Source organism: Centroberyx affinis, unplaced genomic scaffold, assembly GCF_046629955.1.
Source record: "Centroberyx affinis isolate AG114_WGS23_722 - 3 ecotype Tasmania unplaced genomic scaffold, CSIRO-AGI_Caff_v1 ptg002102l_1, whole genome shotgun sequence".
In the NCBI taxonomy this organism is placed as follows: domain Eukaryota; kingdom Metazoa; phylum Chordata; class Actinopteri; order Beryciformes; family Berycidae; genus Centroberyx; species Centroberyx affinis.
Window position 1 is genome coordinate 325,252 of NW_027280428.1, and position 22,121 is coordinate 347,372.

The 22,121-nt window shown below is 39.4% G+C and overlaps 2 protein-coding genes across 2 annotated transcripts; both read right to left on the reverse strand.

The window, feature by feature from the left end:
• Window positions 1–915: 915 nt before the first annotated feature.
• mcur1 (mitochondrial calcium uniporter regulator 1) lies at window positions 916–12,138 on the reverse strand. Its single transcript, XM_071531619.1, has 9 exons — window positions 11,759–12,138; window positions 9,626–9,742; window positions 9,418–9,521; window positions 6,025–6,126; window positions 4,659–4,700; window positions 4,322–4,393; window positions 2,554–2,607; window positions 2,018–2,132; window positions 916–1,602 (listed from the first exon to the last, which is right to left on the reverse strand). The coding sequence occupies exons 1-9, from the start codon at window positions 12,039–12,041 to the stop codon at window positions 1,547–1,549; spliced, it is 945 nt and encodes a 314-aa protein (XP_071387720.1). The 5' UTR covers window positions 12,042–12,138; the 3' UTR covers window positions 916–1,546.
• A 4,853-nt stretch (window positions 12,139–16,991) lies between these two features.
• On the reverse strand, window positions 16,992–21,594 carry rgs9bp (regulator of G protein signaling 9 binding protein). Its single transcript, XM_071531624.1, has 3 exons — window positions 21,499–21,594; window positions 19,208–19,514; window positions 16,992–17,362 (listed from the first exon to the last, which is right to left on the reverse strand). Exons 1-3 carry the CDS (start codon window positions 21,592–21,594, stop codon window positions 16,992–16,994), a joined length of 774 nt encoding a protein of 257 aa, XP_071387725.1.
• Window positions 21,595–22,121: the final 527 nt, after the last annotated feature.

The window sequence follows — 22,121 nt, forward strand, 5'->3', positions numbered from 1 at the left end:
TAAGAAGTACAGTTAGTACGTTATAGACTTCATGTTCTAGGTGACAATGTTTATGCAAGTTGTTCAGATGAAGTTATGAAAGCAAATAAGGGCCATAAAAACAGCCACTGAATACTTAATATTGAATTTATTGGTTCTGAATTCATCTCTTTGAACTTCAAATATTACATTTCTTTCTAAATAAATATGGCTTGATGGTCCCGCCTCTAATGCCGCTTTTCCACCACATGGTACCGGCTCAACTCGACTCGACTCTACTCGCCTTTTTTGGTTTTCCATTGGGCAAGTACCAGGTACCAGGTACCATATCACCTGGTACCTGGTACCTTTTTTGGTAGCACCTCCGTCGAGGTTCCAAGCGAGCTGAGGCGATACCAAAAGGTGTACTACTGACTGGTCAGGGAGAATCGTAATCGCGGCACAGGACATATATGCTAACGTTAGCTACCAGGTTAGCTTACCCTCTTGCGTCGCCTTGAGCAACCAGAGAGCAGTCTTTTGTCTTGCTGCCTTCAGCCTCTTCTGAAATAAAATCTGTTTCTTTGCTGTGACTAACAGCCACATACCGAGAATCAAGAACACCATCCCTTCGATATCCTCCGTTGTTGCTGTGTGTGTCGCGTTTCATGCGGCGTTGCGGCATCGCTATGATGACCAGTTGTGGGGGGGTGGGGCACATTGAGGGGGTACTATCTGCATTGGAAAACCAAAGTGGTACTACCAAAAGCGAGTTGAGTCGAGGCGAGTTGAGCCAGTACCATGCGGTGGAAAAGTGGCATATCATGCCCATCAGCCAATCATAACTCAGGATTTTGGGGTGGCTCCATCTTTATGTAATTTATTTGAATCTTTCAGCTTCCCCACTGGCAGGTTGTTTGCCACCATAAAAATAAACACAACACATACTTTGTACAAAATTAACATTTATTGACAATTTAAGTAAATCTAACATGGACAGCACACAAATCTGAGAATCCTGTTAAAATTATTACATTTTTGTAACAAACCACATATCAGAAAGTTACTGACCTTGTATTGCGAGTACAGTAAAAATTTGATTATTTGTGCTCATATGGTGGAGTGGTTAAGAGGAGTCACTGACACATTATCTTCTCTACAGTATCTCCCACTCCATCAAAGACTTAAAAGCCTGCGCAAAAATGCATATATATGCATTATAAATGCATATATAAAACATTTTCTTTTTTAAAGACGCAACATAAATAACATAATTTCATCCAACTTACTTAGTACTTAATTACTTAAGTAGTTCCTCTATAAGACAGTACAGACCCTGGGCAGACCACTGACGCTCAGTCTCATTTCCGCCTCATTCTTCTTCATTTTGTTCCCCATGCCCTGAAATCTCTCTCTGCATGTGTGTGTGTCTGTGTGTGCAAACCACATCATCGGTCTAATCTTAAAATACAGCCACAGGAGATAAATACGAGTCATTTTCAGACCAAGTGTGAAACAGATCCACTCTCATAACATTTGCTCTGTTGGATGCATCGAAAGTACAAGTGGAATGTCATCTTTTTTTTCATCACATCCAAATGCGGTAGAAACCCAGGACCACAGTGAGACAGGTGAACACTGAACCTAAAAGCAGGAAAGGGAGGAGAAATTTTTTTTTTTTAACATTCAAATTTTTAATTTTTCATTGGATGGAAAGCATAGGTTTTCTTGGAAATAAGCCAATGCAAACCAGTACTTCAACTAACCTCTGTCAGCAATAGGGAGCACATACTTTCATTTTAGACCACATATAAAATTTTTATTATTTTACTGAAGCTGCTGAATTGTGCAAATTACCTCTTCTTACTTCATTGTGATCGAAACGATTAGTACAGAACAGAATCAGTAATGTCATAAAAAAATATATATTTTATACATTTAAACCCATTGACATGAAAAAACCTAATCCTAATATTCTGATATGCATGACTGATATATTCAGTGTTTCAAAGCCACAGTTTCTGATTCTAGATAACATTGAACCAGTGTCATTTCCTACCTGCCAGGTATTTGATAGTGTCCAGTTTATGAGATTCCAACATGGTTTTCAAACCAGCCACTTCAGTGTCTATTTTCATGTTGGTCTGAGTCAAATGACGATCTTGCTCTGCATTCTTCACAAGGCAAAAATGGCAAATAGACACAGATATTACAGATAATGCATCAGCAGTAGTAGCATATGAAAACAAATAGAACTACAACATATACTCAAATAAAATCTTCTGAGCAACTGCTTGCATTACATCTTTCTTGGAAAGTGGTCTGTGTAAATTTTAGCATTAGTGTTTTTATGGACAAATTCAGACACTTCAAAAGTCCCTCAATTCCCAATAAAAGTCAATTAGACTCAAACTCAAAAAAAATATAATGCCCAGTAGATGATGCACTTCTTTCGTTGGTAGAAAAAGTTACACCTTTCCTTTAATCATGTTCCCATTTTACATCCTCATTGTATATACCATTAGTGTACAGTATGTAATTTAACAAACTAAAAACTATTAAGATGGGCAAACATATACAGGTATATATACAAACCATTTCCATAATCCCAGTTCGTGTTTCCAGGAGTTTCTTCTCATGCTCTGCTTTCTGAAAATATAAACAAAGTTTTCATCAGAAATGTTTCCTGAGTAAAGAACATTGCTCACTGTGATATAAAGACTTTAACAGTGGTCAACATAATTGAAAAAACAGAACAGATTTGTTTCAGTGTCTAATGCTCATCTGATAGGCCTACTACTACTACAATAATAATAGTGGGTTGCATTCAGCAGAAGATGCAGCGTTGGTGTGTCTTAGAAGAGCCCGTATTATAAAAGCTTAATTTAAAAACAATGGGCCTTATGCAAGAACGTTTTCGTATTCTTATCTTAAACGTCTCTTACTTTTTTCGTGAGGTGGACTCGTACAAGTGTGCCACGTCAGATTCACCAAACGCTCGTATCTTCAGAAACCTGTTGTAAATGACCTGCGTAAACATGATGAATTGCGTAATTGACGTCCCAATAATCCTATGGGAGGTTAGGGGTCCGGCCCATATGTCAGGAAGCTTCATTCATAAAACTGACAGGAAGACTAAGGATAAGTCTACCAGCTCTTTGAGGATTGAGTCAGAAGTCAACCAAAGCATATACTATTTAATATAATTCAACAGTGGAATCAAAGGCCCTGCTAAAGCCAAGGAAAAAATAACTTGTGCTGTTAATGCAGTGTTGTCTGTTGTGTGTTCCCTTACGAAAAACAACTATAGTATTCCTATACGTTTTAGATGAATACTAAATAAATATCACAACAAAGCCATAATTCCCTATAGGAATATTATAGTGATACTACAGAAGACAAAAATACTATGATACAGTCACTATAAACTAACTATTGAGTACCACAGACACTCCAAGTCCCTATCGGAGTATTATAGGAATATTATAGGACTATAGTGATTTGTCATTACGGCACCGTTACAGAAATCAAAAAAATAAATGGCTTGACATGAAATTAGATGCAAAACCTATACCTGCCGTAATTGCCGATATAGCAGTGTCAGGTGTCCAGCGATGTCGCCCTGGACAGCGACTTGCACCTCAGCCTGGTAAGACCTAAAGCCATTTCTCTTTTTAAAGTTTAGATTCACTTGCACCCACATTAACGTTATCAACTGGAGTAAAATAGCCTAGAAATCAGATTTATCTCCCTCTATAATGTATTTCCCCCAATACAATCTAACCTTTCCTTTGTCTCATCTGAATCTTTGTCAAATAACCTGGCAATTATTAGTGTTTTTTGTTTTGTCTTTGTATTGAGCGCACTTATAGGCTACTATGTAACCCGCATGGATACTTATGAGATTTTATGTGGCTCTGGTAAAATAAATTACGCACTACCTTTTTTTGAAAAAGCCAACAGTGCTCCCTTGCTATTTTTCCTATGACTGTAACCACTGTACTGGTTAATCTCAACATGATTATACATTACTTTACAGTGTCATTTATATATTCAAACTCAACATTTCTTCAAAGTGACAGAGATACAATCCATTATTCAACAACAAAGGTCTTTTTTTTGCTTTGGAGAATGGCAGGTTGATTGTACGTGACTCGTACGACAGGTCTGGACCACTCGTAAATGTTGTTTGTACCTTGAGAAAATTCTAAATACGAGAAAATTGGTGAATGCGGCAAGTTCTCTTAAATCACTCGTACGAGTGGTTCTTGCATGAAGCCCATTGTGATGTGGTGGTGATGAACTCATCTGCAATTTTAAACAAATTCAAATCAAGATGATAAAAAGACATCCAAACACTTACCATTTCTTTCACGCGGCTTTTCTCCAAATTCATGTCCAAAATTGTGTCCGAGCGCACTTTATTCATTACATCCTGCGAGGTGGCAAAGGAAACAAGCAATGGAAAGTCACTAATAACACATCATGAAAAGAAAAGCAACAGACTAAAAACTTGATGGAATCCTTATTCATTTCAATGGGATAACATAATTTCAAGGACTGTTCAAAATGCTGTTTTTGAATACATGATTGGATGTTATTTTTCATGTCATCTCAGTAGCCTCTCTCACATAAGAATGCTTTCCTTTGAGCAGTAAATGTGATACTTATACTTGGAATGAATCCAAATGGCCACTTACAGCCAGCTGCACCTTGAGCTGCAATAGCTGGATCTTGATTTTCTGGGAGAAAGGTGAAAAACAGTGAAATTGGCAAGTCATATGAATCAAAAACAAAACCACAGACAGAAGCATAAGGAAATGATAAATGAATTAAATTACATCAGGGCGCTTCAGAGTGAGAGGTTGGCCAGTACAAAAATGCCTTAAAGTTGAAATGCTTAGACTTCCTGCACATAGTCATTCAGGTTCCTAATTAAAGCAAACTGACACATTTAAAGCAAGAATGTGCAAGAAGCACGTCACATCATACACATCGCAATAAGCGATTTCAGACCGTATAACCAATCCTGAAACTAATGTAAACTATGTGGAGATTTCCTTGAGACATAATGATATAAACAAAATAGTCCCACACGTGGGCCAGCTGTGTTGCTGTTTTCCCCTCTTTTCTAAAGCTTGTTGTCAAAACCCGGACCGACTCGAAGCTCCTCCCACTCCATTCAGTAGCTTTTCATTTTTTAAAAATTAGCTGGTCTCCTCCCTCGCTGTTTAAAAGTGGCGCTCTCCCCCTCCCATTCCTGAAAAATATTTAATAATGGCGGAATCGATGAGGCGAGCAAGTAAACGTAATAAACTAGTAAACTTGCTACCTACCTCTTCACTTGTCATTGTGGGACATGTAAGACAAAAATCTGGCAAAGCGAGACTGGTAAATGGTGACACTTCTCCGTAGGTACGATTAGCTTAGCTAGCTGTGGTTTATTTACAAATGTGTTGCCGTTTCTGTCACCCTCTAGTGGTCAGAAAGTCGCTTAGTGCAGCTTTAACTATAGATCATCTACATGAAGACATTATCACCCAAAATGCAATCTAATGTCCATGTTCATAACTGAATGTCTTAATACGACTATAGATATTTATGAAATTTGATATTTTGCTTCTCAGATATGCGTGAATTCACGGCACTTGCCTTTTAGTAGATAGTTCAAGGAAAAAAATGTAAAAAAAAAAGATATGAAAGATGATTTTTTTCTCTGCATTTAGCTAATGTTAGCATTGTAATATCAACATACTTTATCTAAAATGTTGATTACTGACTACGTTAGGGAGTTAGATAAATACCTCAATTTATCTCTTTCCTGTGATAGCGAACTACGACTTTTGCACCGCCTTTTTTCTCTGCAGATACCTACCGGCAGCATTTGTCTGACTTGCCAAACACAATACAAACTAACCGAAGGCCATCTGTGTCCATGGAGTTTACATTAAGGTGCATGTGGCTGTGAACCCAAGCCCCACAGAGGTCAACAGAACAGCAATGAGCTTAGATGCAAACACTTACTTTTGGGAAACACGGCCCAAGCCTGTTGATATAAACGCTTACCTCATTCTCTGCCAGTAAAGTAGAGAACTCGCTCTTCTCAAGGATAATCATGTCCTTCTTCACTGATGCTATTTGAGACATCACCCGCTGCAACATGATCTCCTGCCAAATCACACAGTCCATGCGTCAGGTGAAAACAAAACTCTGGAGGATGGAGGATAAAACTGATGCCTTACATTTGGTGAAAAGTATCGCAAACTATTTAACTGGAGTGTCATCAGGAACACAACAAGGCAAGACAAAGGAAATGGAACAGAAATGGAGTGGAGGTTGTACATCTAAAAATGATGGAAAAAAAAAATGTATGCCACAAAGTAACCACTAAAAATACACTGTTTTCCAGGAAGTCAAAGTAATGGGATTTTGATATAAGAATACGAGAAAATAAAAATTTCCTAATTTTAGGCATACGTTATGATATGGAGAATTAACTAACAAGGTGAACATCATTTTTCATTTCACTGTGACTTCTCAATTTAAGCCATCTCTCTACTCATCAACACCCTTACTGATTGAAACGGAATAAATTAACATACGAAATCAAAAAGGTTTAAAGGGGAGAGGAAGCATTTGATAATATGACTCTGGTTCATTTGCATTTTACCTCAGACAAGAGAGGACACTGCATTCAAGTCTGAAATTCACCTAGATTTGCTAGAAAAATAAACAACATTTCACTTTTTCGCCACTAGGGCGCAGCCATCTTCTAGCAAGCTAGCTGGTGACGTCACGGGGATGGTTCGTCTCATCTGCTCAACCTAGTAATGCTACGTTTAACATTACTTTAAATAGAATAAGCACAGGAAATGTGTGTGCTGGGCTACTGCCAAAGCTGTGCCCCTAAATATTTCATTAATATTTCATGTAACACAAAAAAATGATGTATCATAGGCCTATATGATCAGGATTATCACACAATATATGAGACAGTACTGTATAATCACACAATTATGTCAGTTAAGTCTACATCGTAACAATAATTATATGTAATTATAAGTTAATCATAATATATTGAAATTAAAAATAAACAAAAACAAAATATTTTCACAGCTAACATGTCAGGGCAATCAAGTTGGAGTTGTGTGAAGGGGCGGAACGCCGTTTACTGCGCATGGTGTTTGTAAACACAGGACACATGCTGCACCGGTGCAGGCTGATCTAGTTCTTATATACCGTTTTCACGGAAGATTTGGACTTTGGGATGAATTATATGGATGTACAGAAGCAATGGCTAAAGCGGGAGAGGACAACAAGACGCGGCTGAAGAGTGAACTGATCTCGGTTTACGGTTTCAGCTTGGCGAACGTGCATAGCCGATAAGCCAGCTGACGAGGGAGCTGGATCGTAGCCAAACTTTTACCATGCCAGTGTGATTCAGTATTTGGTGTCTCCACATCAAGGATCAAAAATGAATTGTCCACACGGAGAGGAGGATAGGTGCATGAACACAAAACCAAGCGGTTTTCAGCCGGCAGCAGATATCTATTATAACCCGGATCGCGACATTCTGGCCGGGGGGAAATGTCGCGATCAACCGGGACAAGTCTTCTGATGGTGAGTCATACCGTTTATTTATTTTGTCTGTCTGCCTGCTTTGTTATGCAGAAAGTGCGTAGATTTGACTTGACTTCTAGGTGGGAATGGTATATTGGTCGTGATATTGTGGCATGTGGCCATGACCGCTGGATTAGGCTGCTAAAGTTAGGTTAGCAGCGACGTGATATGCGTTTACTGTCTCATCAATTTGCCGCACCATAGAGCACAGACTGTGTGTGGAGAGTTGTGTTTTGTGTGGTTTGGTTTCTTTGTTTGCTCTAAGCACCTTCCCGTGGGGCTGAATGTAGGTAGCTACTCTTGTAAGCTCACCTGTTGTTTACTGAGCAGCAGAGTATCAGCAGGACGTCCCACAGACTCTCTCCCTCTCTCTCTTTCTCTCTGTTTGAACGGTCGGGTTGGTTGTGATACAGCGATCTCGTATCAGATAATCCAAACTGACCTCTTGGCAGCACATGCTTTCAACATAGGTTGGCATCGAGCTACAAGCCTCGCACTGGCACCACCTATTATGTCCAATGCACCGATTTTCAAGTTCAGGCATCCTGCCGCCGTGTTTCTCCTCCTCCGTACAGCTGGTCTGATCACTGCAATTTTTCTAACAGGCTCACAGCATATGCTATTGGGTTTCTGACTTGGTTTGTGAGTCTTTTGATTCATTAAAACGTTCAAAATCCTTAGTACCAACACCTAACTAGCCTGTACTCCACTACTGTACTCAGGCTTCCTAGTTAACAACCAACCCTGTGACGTAAGCGCTGACAAAAACAAAGATGGCGGCGCGCTAGGCTACAAATATAGCACAAAGGCATTTTCAAAAATAGATTTTCTCAACAATGGCTTACTTTTAAAATGTTATTTTTATTGTAGTACATCTTAGTAATACCCCAAACTCTATGTAGGTGTCAATTTCGTTGTTTCATCTCCCCTTTAAATAAGGTTCAGTTTAAACCTGGATTCACCTGGTGAATCGATTTTAACACTCTCACATAACCAACCACATATTCAGCTTGTACAGTTAACCATGTGCTTTCCTATGCAGGATAAACACAGTGATGTTGGTTCCATGACCTTTAAGGGAGTAGAAACACGGCCTTAAGGGTTACACAGAGAGGACATACATGGGAGAGGAACAAATGCCTTTGAGAATACTCCCATGTGCCTCTCCTTCAGTTCAGCGATTTTGGACCTACATATAATTTGTCCTGTAGTACTTGGACCCACAGAGAATATTGACTCCCTACTGACTTAAAAGAGTGAGCTCCATTGCCTCTTGCCGCTAACAATGAGTCCAAATGGGGTTTGTCAAAATAGCTCCAAAAAAGCCAGTCTGTGAAAACGATATGGCGACAAACCGACATATTTATATTCCCAGCATGGAAAGCAGCAGCATCGCACCATTTCCACTCAGTGGTTAGTCTTCTACCAGTACAAAACCAGTACAGTCTGACCTGACTGTTCAAAACTAGACCACGCCGCCAGTAACGCAGTTTCACCCCACAGCAGTCTGTGCTGCGGCAGAGAAAAATAGTTCCATGATTTCCTGATTAGTGAAAGTGTGCGTAAGGCTGGAATTGTGTCATGTTTACTCTCGACTCCCCTGTGGAGACTACAAATGGCGTGTTTGGAGAGATTTTGAAAAGCAAAGCTCGCCGTTTCAACCCACAGCTGACTCTGGAGTCAATATTGTCTGTGGGTTCAAGTACTACAGGTATGTAAGAGACAAATTATATATAGGTCCAAAATCAGCAAACTTATCCTTTAACTTTTGACCATTTCATTAGTGACCACCTAAAAAGCCGAACTAATTCAAATACTACTACACACACACAGTCTCACCTGCTGCACTTTGGTTACCATGTCATTATAGATGGCATCCATGTTAGAGTTTGTCGTCCTCACCAGCACCTTGACAATCACCTCAGCTTGCGGAGTGCTGAAGCCTGTCCACAGGAAGAGAAATGTCTTTACGAGGAAAAGAAAATATCAAGATCATAACACCAAAGCTCTGCGTTATGGTGGAAAACTTCAAACAGAAGTAACGAACCATTTTCTTCGAGCAGCCGCACCACTGCATGCGTATCAAAAAACAGCTTCCGGTTTCCTGACTTCGGCATGTCTGCTTTCAAATCGTATTGGAGGGCTTTGATAGAGGTGCTCAGCTCTGTGATCAATCAAACGAGATGAGAGTGAGTGTCAGGGAAAACAATACAGGTATATCTACGAAGGTATGACAATTGAGTACGCTGGACACTGGAATTAGAGAAATTATCAATTAAAAGGTTTTGATGTCTTTTTGGCATTGCACATTGTATGTCACAAAGCAGTGTGACAAATTGCTTTACAAACAATAAATCAAGAAAAGCCAATAGGAGAAAAAGAAGAAGAAAAATAAGGCTGGACATTAATTAAAAACAGGATTACATACAACACTTCTATGCATATGTATGTCCTCCTGTAGACTTGTTAATAAATGAATACAACGCACATTTGCACGTAATGTTAAATGAATACGCTTTTACATTTGCCCATATCCCTCTCATTGTTACGTACTGTATAAAATACATTTCATAATGGCTCCACTATTTCATACTGAATACATATTTTATATCTTTATATTTTACACATATACACTGATACTTTTATAACAGTCACATGAGGGCACTATTCTCTGCAAGCTCACAAAAATATCATTAATAGTATGGATAACTAGTCATCATCAAAGGTTTCTCATCTTTGGACAAATTAGCATATTGTGCTTGATAAAATATAGCCGCATTTTATATTTGGTACTGATAGTAACATCTGTAAGCAAATCCATAGTCTACCTACATGTGATGGAAATGTTGGCTGCATATGTTCATACAATCCACAATTGTTTATATTCCATTTTATTGTTTTTATTGCTTATTTTCTATTCTATTTTTGTGCTTATACAGCCTACTGTTATTCCTTTTTCCATGTTACATCCTATCCCATTACCTATTTACTACTGCAACAACCCAAATTTCCCACGGGAATCAATAATGTTTAACCTTATTTTGGTTGTGAGGGGAGTCAAAATCCATAAATATCAACCATAAAAGCTATATAGATAGTTTTTGTGAAATTTCTCTGATCATTTGTAAAATAGATTGTTCTTGGAGGAGGAAAACCTTTTCTACAAAACGCTATGCTGAGACACACGTGGAAAAAAGGGAGGCACTACAGCATATTATGTCAACACTGTGTGTAATCTGGGCAAAAGTTGCTATTGAAAACACTGAGGATTAGCATCATGGTTATTGGCTTGAGGAATATGCATTTACATGACGTCCAACGGCCAGGCAGTCCAGCAATTGCCCTTTAAAGAATTTCACCTTGGCCCCTTTCAGAGTCTGTCCAAGCCACTGTGGTGCTTCATGGTATCGTTACACTGCTTTGTACTTACTAATTCAAAAAGCCCCTTTGAATCCAATGAGGTTTTTAACAGGCCTAGAGAGGACTTTTATTGTGATATTCTCTGGAAAAACTGGATCATCCACTAACGCAAGAGGTCCCACCGCTGTTCTCAAGTGTGACCAGAAAGTCACGCAGCACTACATTAGAAATGTTGTACTGTTTTGCTTATCGGCAAAAGGACATCAATAATAATAATAACAATAATAATGACTTCATGTCTTTTCTGAATCATTACGAGCCACGGTTCCGCTCGGGCTACATTTAGTACCCCAAGAAGCACTTATTTCAGTTAAATTTAAACTTTACGAATTGATTCGCCTGTTACTCCCACAGGGTTAGGGGTCTTCTTTCACCAAAATACACCGTGAAGGGCGTTAGCATGCAGCGAGAACCAGTTCTAAACAAAATTGAATTTGTAGAAATAAATGCTGCGTGGTGGTTTCTATGTATGCCGAAATTACCTGTAGACCCTATCCATTCGAAAAAGATCTTAAGTCATATTTTACAAGGTATGTACGTTTACCGATAAGCAAGGCCACATTAAATTGTCAGATTGTGGAGTGGAGTTTCGCATGTCGTTATCACCATAAGAGAGAAAAGTACGTATCGCTGCTCTAGGTCCCACAGAGCATGAATTGGAATTAATCTCAAAGTATGTGGGTCAAAGGACACTTGTCAGATATTAGTGACAGCGCGGTTTAGTTCATTAGAGTAAGTAAGGCTACACACAAGAACCTACCTCTTACAAACATCCGTGTCCGTTTGAAAAGATGCATAGTTTTCAGTACAGTAGCTCGTCTCTCCCTCCATGGCTTGCCAATGTTGTTAAAAACTGGAGTGATGATACACTGGAAACATGGCGTGGTGGTGACGCCTGTCAAACTTGTCTTGAATGGGACAATGTTTGATGGCGCCGCGACAATAGCTGTAACTCTGTCTCTGTAGTTATGTCTAGGCTCATACCGGACTTCTGGGCAGAAAACAAAGTGTTTCAACCGCCATTGACACTGTTTCAGAACCATGGCCAAGCCGGTTCTTCAGTCTGTGAAAAAAAAGTTGAGTAGCCTGTATTACTGCCTTTGCCTCGCTCTATGTAATATCATGGCTAGGTTCCAACACTTTTCAGTACTTCTACTTCCTTCACTGCTGTCCTTCGCTAGTTTACTTTACCCCTTCACTGTCAAGCTAGCCAAAATAAAACCCCATAAAACTTCCGGTCCTAACTTTCAAAATAAAAACCCTTATTGACGAACATGTACTCAATTGTTTTTTGAGTGTGAAGTGCAGAACTGAAAAAACGAATGCATTTAAGGGTATACTAAGTTTTGACAGCCAAACCTACAGTACGCGAATAATTTTAGAACTTCGCACTTATTTACATGTGATTTTTTGTCTCATTAGCCTATGTTCTGCTGCTATAGGCCGCCTACTGCTACCATTTTGCACACCCTGTTAATGCTGGAATCCATACATTTCCACTTAACATGTTCTAGTGTTGAAACCTCCTTGGTTGAAATAAAGATAATTTGGGAGAAAAAAGGTAAGTAATTGTATTTTACTGTCCTTCTTCAGGTAATAACACCATAAATAAAGATTTTCTGTTATTATATACAAGTGCTTTGTTTTTTGTTTTTTACTCTGTCACATTTTCACTAATGCATGTGCCTTAAAATTCAAATTATTACTTATTTAATCTTTATTTGGTGGAATGTCAATAAGATCAAAGTACTGAAAAATTGCCACTTTCTCTCCACTAAGTTAGTTCTATCAACACTTTGGCTGTTACTATTCTTGTAACCAGTGGGTGTAGAGGCCAACAGTTTGTATTTACACCACTCGGTCTGGGTCTGCTACTGAGGGGCACAGAAACCAAAGAACACTGACTAATGACTGTCTGAAATCTCATTCTGTATACCACCAAGTGTATAGTAAAAAAGCACATTAATGCATAATGCAACTCAATCAACTATATAGTCATTTTGCTGATGTGAAACAAAATGCTCTGAGCTACAAAACTCACAGTGGTATCGGTTTGACCAATATGGGTTTTTGAGGGCCGATACCAATATTTTTACACTGAAGTCACCAATGGAAGATTTTTGTGCCGATATTCAATATTGTAAATTTGGCCATTTTCATGCCAAATCATTCCAAGTATTCAGCATTTCTCCGGCAATCCTATTCTTGTCAGTGGGGAAAGGCATTTAGACCATCATGGGACATTAAAACTCTAGAGGAAACTCAGGGATGCATCACTGATTTTAAATGAAGAATGACTTTACAACAATGAAATTAATGAATATAATGTGCAAAGAAAATCAAAGTCACTTTTTCTGTAGCTGTGGTCAGGGAATGTACATAGGCTATAAAGAAGGAGGAAAAAAATATGAATTGCATTTTTATTACAAGTATTAGGTCTATTGCTGGAACTCCATTTGTGAGTTTTTGGAATAATATGATACAGAGTTTTGCCATTTGGGAATTCTACATAGTGTCTCTGAACTTTTGATCAGTACAAAAGCATACAAGTGCTACAAAACTATCTCCATCCATGATATACAATTACTAATAACATGAATAACATTGATTTAATACTGTACAGTTCAGTAGTCAAGTACTATTCTTCAACAAGGACTTATCTGAACTTTTGTAGTTCAGCAAATACAAATTAACAGTCCAACAAAGAATTTTCTCAAAGTCATACCACATAACTTTTGTAGTACTTTTGCACCAAAGGATTTGTTAAACAGAAATTTTGCACATAATCATTTTCTCAGGGTTATGCTTTTTTCAAACATTTAAAGAAATTCATGAAAAGACATGAATTAAGATGTAGGCCTAATCAAAACTTTAAGCACTCAGCAATTGTTACACAAAGGTTTTAGTCAGGTTTAGATTTGGTCACTGTCTGTCTAACCAACTCATATCTCTTAGACCAATAAGTGTTTTCAATAACTTTTGCCCAGATCACATATGATATTTACATAAAATGCCTTAAAAACAATGATTCACTTTCTCCAGGTTGGTCACGACCACAGAACTTGAATGGAGAACAGTCGTTCCCATTCAAATCACCGTTCCTGGACGGTCGGAGCAGCAGCCATTTTTATGTGTACTGTTGGGCTAGCTTCCATATAAACCGACTTACGGCAAGTCGCTGAGGTGATAAGTTTTGCAACAAGAACCAAAGGCGTTTCTCTGTCACCTTGCTGCCATGAGTTGCTAATATGCTAATGATAATTAGAATGGCTAGCAAGAGAAGTGCAGTCTTTGATAATGCTACGTTAACCTTGTCGCCAATGTTAGCTTTCATTTGAGTTTTGACAGTTTGCTAAGCGCTCATGCGACAGACACCTGCTCTGCACAGTTCTCAAGCAAGTGTGACACACTTTACGGCCTTAATGCCCAGACTTGTCACCACAGAAATTGACCCTTAAAATTCCATAATCGCCATTTTATACTGTAGGTCTACTAGCCAAAATACCATGGCAAACAGTGGAAGGACCGTTCTATCCACTATTTGATAGTATAACATGCCTGTTTAGCTGATGTGAAGGACTGGATGTTGCACAGATTTAGCTGCCTATTGATCTTTTCACTTGATACAGTAAAGGACTACTGTGCCCATACACCTTACCCAATATGTGACGAGAGGACTGGCACCAAAATCATCTGTCACTTCAGTAGAGAGCTCTGTCTAGCTAACGCTTCAGTCTGCTAATGTAGGCAATTTGCATTATCCTAAAAGTGAGCAAGTGAGAACTTGTAGCAGCTCTAAGACTGGATGGTTAGTCAATTTTAATGACACAAATAAACCTGCCAGACTTGTATAGGCTGGGTATGGATAAAATACACATGCACTTTTTGGAATTACTTGGCAGAAGATGTCTCTTCTTGCAAGAATTTGAGCGTAATATTTGTTTACAAAGGAAGTGAGCGAAGTTAGCCAGAAAGCTAAAGTTTGCTGCACTGTAAATTGTAATGGACTTCAGTAATGATGAAGATTGAGATTTTGTTTTCAGAAGTAATGAATCTATAGGTTATATAATAAAAAAACAACACCAACTTTAGATTTCTAAAAGGTTTATGTGCATACTTTGGAAAATGCTAATCGCCTACAATTACTTGGCATACCGTATGCTAAAGCATTAGCATGCGTACTGGACAGAACTATCTACTGGAGACACAGAGATGTTGTCACATAGGGGACCAATGGGCAAAAACTCCCCAAAAGTCGGTGTAGTTCTTTAAGCCCTTATTTAAGAATTTAGGAGTTATCCTTGATTCATATTTAAAATTTGAGCAACATTCTGGCTCAGACTTCTTTTTTTTTTTCCTAACAAAATACTCAGTTTTGTCCATGTTGAGCATCATACAAGCTTTTATCTTGCCTTGTCTAGGTTATTGACTTAAATTTACATGACCCTTATTTTACCCACGTGTTGCCTGTGTTACAGTACGGATTACTGTTAAGGCTTGGCTGGGTTTGGCCCCTTGTTATAACTTAGGCTATATCCCACATCTTTTAAACCTTTGAGCCATACATACAAGCCTTAATTACAGATTTTGTATAATTGTTTAACTTATTCTCATTGTATTTATTAATTGTTTTATTCTTCTGTAACCCTGTTTTTAATGAATGACTGCCATTTTATTGTTTACCGGCTTTTATTGTAATATTGTTTCATTTTTGAAAAGCACTTAGTAAAAATATTATGATTCTTAGAAATATAGTAGCAGTAGAAGTATTTTATGCCATTTGAATCCTGCTCATATCCTCTTTCCTTGGTGCTTTACCAGGGTGCTTATCAACAAAGAAAACTACACAGTGACATGCCACAATTAACTAGGAGGGATGTTGTAATTTCTCTACAACATATATACAGAATATATACAGAATACGTAACACAGATACCCCAAAAATCAAAAATAAATGTAATTTAATTGGAAGAGGAAATTCTGCTTCTTATAGAATATAAATATACAACTAAAAAGCATCAGCACCTACGTTTTCCTGATGGCAACAAAGAATAAAATGTGAACTTTCTGGAGGACAGTGCTGCAAACCAACATGTTCGGTGGGGAAAAGTGCAGAAAACATCATAGTATTATGGGTTAGGGGAGCGTATAGGAAAAAAGGAAAATGTATCTTATTTATTTTTTGTATGTATTGTACTCCACAGCTTATGAAAACTGTCCTATTTTAATTAAAATTAATAATAGGTTACATTTCATTATTTAACAAAGGTAGGTTAGAATATATGGCAGCTTGGGATTCACCGCAAATAAACGACAAGCTGATTTTGTATACAGACTTATTCCAGGCTATTATAGTCAAATGGTCTTACTGCACTGACAGATAATTTTGCTGGTTTTAAGAAATGTAATCATTTTTTTTCAGGAGAATGTAACTTTTATCAAGAGGACATTGTCTTTAAAAATGTATTTCATTCCGTGTTTCATGATCATTTCTTGAAAGAAGTCACTTTATTGAATTTAAAGTCCCCATGAAATGAACTCCCATTACTTACTTCCTGGAAAACAGAGTGTCATTAATGGTGACCTCATGCTGCACTAGTAGGTGGAACTAAAAATTCCAACCTTATTGGTTGAAATTTTTAGTTGCATCTTCACCATCGCATATTTCTGAACAATCCCACCTCTCCACCCCTCCCATCAAATAAAACTGCCTTTCTCTCTCTGACTGATGTTCCATTGGTTCAGACATTTGAACGATCCCTCACTGCGTTATGTCCCGCCCCAACATCCTGTCTCAACAGGAAATATCAAGGAAGTAAAGATGCCATTTCATGGGTTCTTGAACATGAACCGTGAAGTAAGGTTGACAAGCCTGGGTACAAGATGAATCTACTTGCGAAGCTTGCCGTTCATTCCCAGTGTCATTGAACGTCTTGCTGAGGTTTTACAGAAACAAAAAAAGTTGAGTTGAGTGGTGTGCGTGGAGGTTATCCTCATGAGAAGAAGACAATGCAGACAGACAGAGCGGCTGCTACCAGGACGACGGCACACAGCAGCAACAGCGCAAAGATCTGGCTGCGCCGGCAGAGGGCCTCCTGTCCCGGCTGCTCCTCGTCCACCGAGAGCAGAGCCAGGGAGGCGCTGTCGGTGCTGCCCAGCGGGTCGGCGTACTGCGGCCCGCGCGACTCCACCGTCCAGCGCAGCACGTTGACCTTCATCTCCATGTCGTCGATCATGCCGTCCACCTGGCCGATCTCCTGCTCCATGGCGCTGCGCTCCTGGCTCTCCAGGCCGTCGGGGAGCGTCGGCGCCTGGTTCAGGTCCGGCAGGCTGAGCGCCCGGGCCGCCACCTCACTGCCACCTCCTGCATGGCCAAGAAACTTGAGTGAGTGAGAATATTTTTCACTTTTTAAACACACACGCCTCCAGCTTCTGACCCTCACAATCGATTCTCCTGGTGCTTTCCTAGACCATCGAGCTCATGCTACAGTAGATTTAGACCAAATGCTACTAATAATAATGACTATGATTCGATGAATATGTGGGTTTCAGAGGTGTGACCAAGTCAGCTTCGCTCGAGTCCCAATTCCCAAGTCTCAAGTCTTGAGGTACAAGTCTCAAGTCTTGAGGTACAAGTCTCAAGTCAAGTCCCAAGTCTAAATGTAGATTACCAAGTCAAGTCCATGTCATTAATGTCAAGTCTCAAGTCTAAATGTAGAACAGCAAGTCAAGTCAGAACAAATCGAGAGTCCAGTATCAATTTAATATCTTAAAGTAAACAAAATATTTAGAACTTTTCAATGCAATATGGTTTTAATAGGATAAAAACTTGGTAAGTCTATTATGACTTTGATTTCTATAATCAGTTTCAATTCAGAAAGCAGATTTTAAATTCAGTTGTCAAGTCAAGTCTCAAGTCTCTCTCTTCATTCCTCAAGTCAAGTCTCAAGCAATTCAAATTGTGACTCGAGGAAAGCTGATTCAGCAGAAAAAAGGAAAAATGAAAATATTGACCCCCACAAATGATGCAGTATCCCCCTGTGGGCCAAGTTTTCAAAATCGGATCAGTGGCGTCTGAGATATCCGGTGAGACACATGAACAAACAATAATGTAGCGCCCCCCCTTGGGCTAATCAGTGAAATTTTGAAAAAGAAACCAGTGGTGAGATGCATCATTCCCCCAGGTTTTGTCAAAATCCAAAATTGTAATCGTAGTAATAGTTTACATCAAGTCTCATTTGGTCGACTTGATGTTAAATCATTGAGGAGTGAATCTTTTTCAATTTTTTCCACAATTTCTTTGTGTTGGCAGAAGCATGTTTGACTTCCAATGAATTTCACGCTAGAAATGAAGCAGCTCCATATAATTTCTCTTACTGCAGACTCGTTGGTTATGGTGGTAATGTCACTGATATTTGTGGGAATCATTTTCTGTGTCATGTCGTGGGGATTTCTCCTTTATCTCTAATATTTTCTTTTGAGAGGAAAACATCAAGTCTATGTGCATTGGTGTATCAACATCCAAAACATTATTCTGCAACATTTTCATATAATGAAATATCTTTGTTGTTACTCTCTATCATTCAACCTATAGCCAGTTGATGAAAGCTTTTACATTTGCTGTTTTGCTGTTGTCTTTACTGGGAAAAATCCTCTGGTGCACAGGAAGTGATGTGTTCTACACTTCCGGTTTGTTTGGAATAAACAGAAGAAGAAGAAGTGGGCAGTTAGCATGAGCAGTTTTAGCCACCATGGCTGAACAGACAAAGAAAAGAGAAACTCAAACTGCATCAACAGAAAATCCAAGCTCCGCCCACACTGTTTGATTGACAGGTGATCTCTGGGAAGTGCAGAAACATCACAGTAATGAGCGCTTAGTGACAAAGATGTCACCAAAATCAAGAAAACAAGGATTTTGTGCATTATTACCACTTTAATATTATTCTTGGAGATTTCAATATTAATATATGTTGTCCTTTTAATCATACGCCACAGGATCTATTTGTACTTGATACTAAACTTGAAAAACAGTTGAAACAGTTTAGATGCAAAGGATTTATTTGACTCTGATCTTGGTATTTCTTTTAAATTTACTTATTTTTCTCCCACAAAGGTCTCATCTAAATTCACACAGTTTGAGCTTCCATGTTGGAGGCCCAGGTTTGATCTCATCTCACATGTTATACAGTGGAGTAGGGCTCTTGTTTACCTTGGATGCCAGTCTGCACTAAGTTAGCAGAGTTGGCCAGAGAGAAGATGTCGCCCACGTTGAAGACTTTGCACATGTCAGCATGGAGGAGCTCTAGGCTTGCGGAGAAGGCCACCCATAGGAGCTCCATCTCCTTGCGCTGTTCCTCGGGAAGGCTCTTGTCCCGGAGATGCGACGTCAGGTGATGACAGTTGGCCGCCGCCAGCTTTTGGGCCTTTTCCCGCGTTTGCCTCAACTCGTCCCGCAGCTGCAAGCTGTCTGTGCAGCCGCCGACGCATGAGGCCAAGTGCCGGTAACATGCCACCACCTGCATGAGGACAGAGGGAAATGGGAACATCTGCCAAGGAACGAGAACCTCATATTTCTGTGCATGGTGGAAGGTTTGGAGGAATAATGAGACAGTGGTCCTCAATGTGAAATATTCACTGGGGACCTGGCAGTATCCTATAGACTAGTGGTTCTAAACGTGGGGTCAGGGGACCACCAGAGGTCCCTGAGGGGGTTCCAGGGACCCAGCAAACTGTTAAACTTAACCATTATTTCATTTACAAGAACTTAACACAATCAGAGAATGTAGAAGAATGACTGTTTTGATCATAGTTTCACTGTTATCTCTCTACCTACAATACAGATAGTCATGGAATTCTGGACAAAATCATATCTAACAATAAAAATATTCTCAGATTTAGGTCGGAGAGACAAAATCTCATCAAATGGGGTCCGTGGAAAAAACAAGGTCCTGTTGTCCTTTTGTCGTGTGTTATCATGTAGTGTGAAAGACTGTATTCTTGTACATGTGTTTTACTTGGAGGATAAAGTAATTCTGATTCTGATTATCACTCCATGGTTTGGGGATGTTTCCTTTGTTTAATCATATCAACAAAGCTGCTTATGTGACGTTAAATCCAAATGAGCTGCGGGCCTATTTTAATGCTATCAGTTCTGTACAGGGAGACGTGAGAATACTGACACAACCTCAATCAGATTTTATGTTATCTCTAATTCCTGCAATCTGTTCTTGCTTTGTGGGTGAAAGTATTCAACATCAGTGCAGTAATGCATCTTGTGCTGTTATGTAGCTTGAGGTCTCTCACGTGTGTGTGACATAATCTGAACCAGTTACAGGTAATTAATGCTCCATAACAGAGATTAATAATTTTAAGACTATTAAAATGATCTTCAACATCCATGACATTCCTCTAATGCTAAAACTGCCTGAAAGAAAACCTGAGAAAACTGGGAGACAGTTCCATTGATCTAAGTCATGTAGAAGCACAATGTGTTATTAATAGGCGTTTCTAATCCTGGGGGATTAGAAGATGTGGTTTGCATTAAAAATATTATAAATAATCTGATTATCATCTATTTCTAGATAAGCCAAAGGACCTTGTGTACTCTGAATGCAAGTGTCCCCTTTCCAAGGTAAGGGTAGTGGAGAGGCAGCTTCAGGAATACATATTTTGTAGATATACTGCAAATACTATTACCACTACTCCTACTATTAGTACAACTATACTACTATTTGGCTCTTAGTACCAAGAAAAATCTCACGCACCATAAAATATCCAGCAAAATTTCATAGTAATTATTTTTCTCACTGTGCAGAAATTATTCCAGTTTATAAATTAACTATAGGCTCAACCATTTGTGAACAGACAAGATAGTATAGTTCCTAAGGTACATTTTTTTTTATTAAAACAACTGCACATCAATAACAGAGACAAGAAATGCTAGATACTGGGTTGGCCATGGCATTATTATCACACAGGGATACTGGAATGGGGATAAAGATGCACTGGACCAAGACAATTCTTTTCAGCCAAAGTGCTTTTTTAGCCACAGGGTAGAAAACATGTCTTCTTTGTCTTGCACATGTTTACAGCGAGTCTCTGAAATATTAACCAAAGACATCAAATAAAACATAGTCAAGTGAGGATGGTATAAATGCCAGTACAAAACTAATTTAACTCTATTCTGAACCATTTGTTCTGGTATTGTGCAATACTGAATTGCTATTTTGTGAACAGTTATAAGTCATCAATGCCTTGTATATCAAATATACTGAAAGCATGCTGTATAAAATACTTCTATCCACCCAGTACTTAGCTGTCTACTCACATATAGTTTTCAGAAATGCATCAGCTGGCATTGCTGGCAACCAGCAACTGGGTTTTCAGCAACTATTGTGACAAATACAACTCTACAAAGAATGACACCGTAACATCCTTCAGCTCCTGAAACAGTCATAGCCGAAGTCACTGCTGTTCAAACTCGAACTTGGGCCAGCTTACCTTTATCAAAGAATCCACCAGAGCCTGTCCCTCAGCCAAAGCCTTGTCTGTGCCGACTGTGCCATCATCGCCCACTTTGTTATTTACAAGTGGCATGAGGATGGTTTGTCCAGAGCCTCAGACTCTGCCACAGCAGGCGAGATGCTGGCCCAGCTGCTCTTCGCGTCTCCGGCTGCCCCTGCTCCTCTTCCTCCCTGGGAAGACGCCTCATTCAATGGACGGACTCGGTCCCGCGGCCGGGCCTGCTGCGCGACGCGCTGCGACGTTCCATTCCCGTAACCGCGCCGCAATCACAGCTAGTAAACATGCTTCGGAGGTTTTAAAAAAAGACAAAAAATCCACCAAAAAGTGAAGTTAAAAAGGAGTGGGGAGGGTAAGTTAAAGGAGTGGGGAAAAGTGTAATAAACTGATGTCACTCTTAGGCAAGAGTGCTAATCCTGCGATTGACCCCTTTGCACTGACGCAGACGAGGGCGAACGGCTAATCTCATTAACTATCACTGAGACCAGGGGGATAGAGAAGCAGCTGGCTGTCTCTGCCACAATGGCCCTTTCACTGACCGGGAGGAGGCTGGGCTCTGTCACCTCAAGCTCCATCCCATTCATTGTACTGTAAAAGTCACT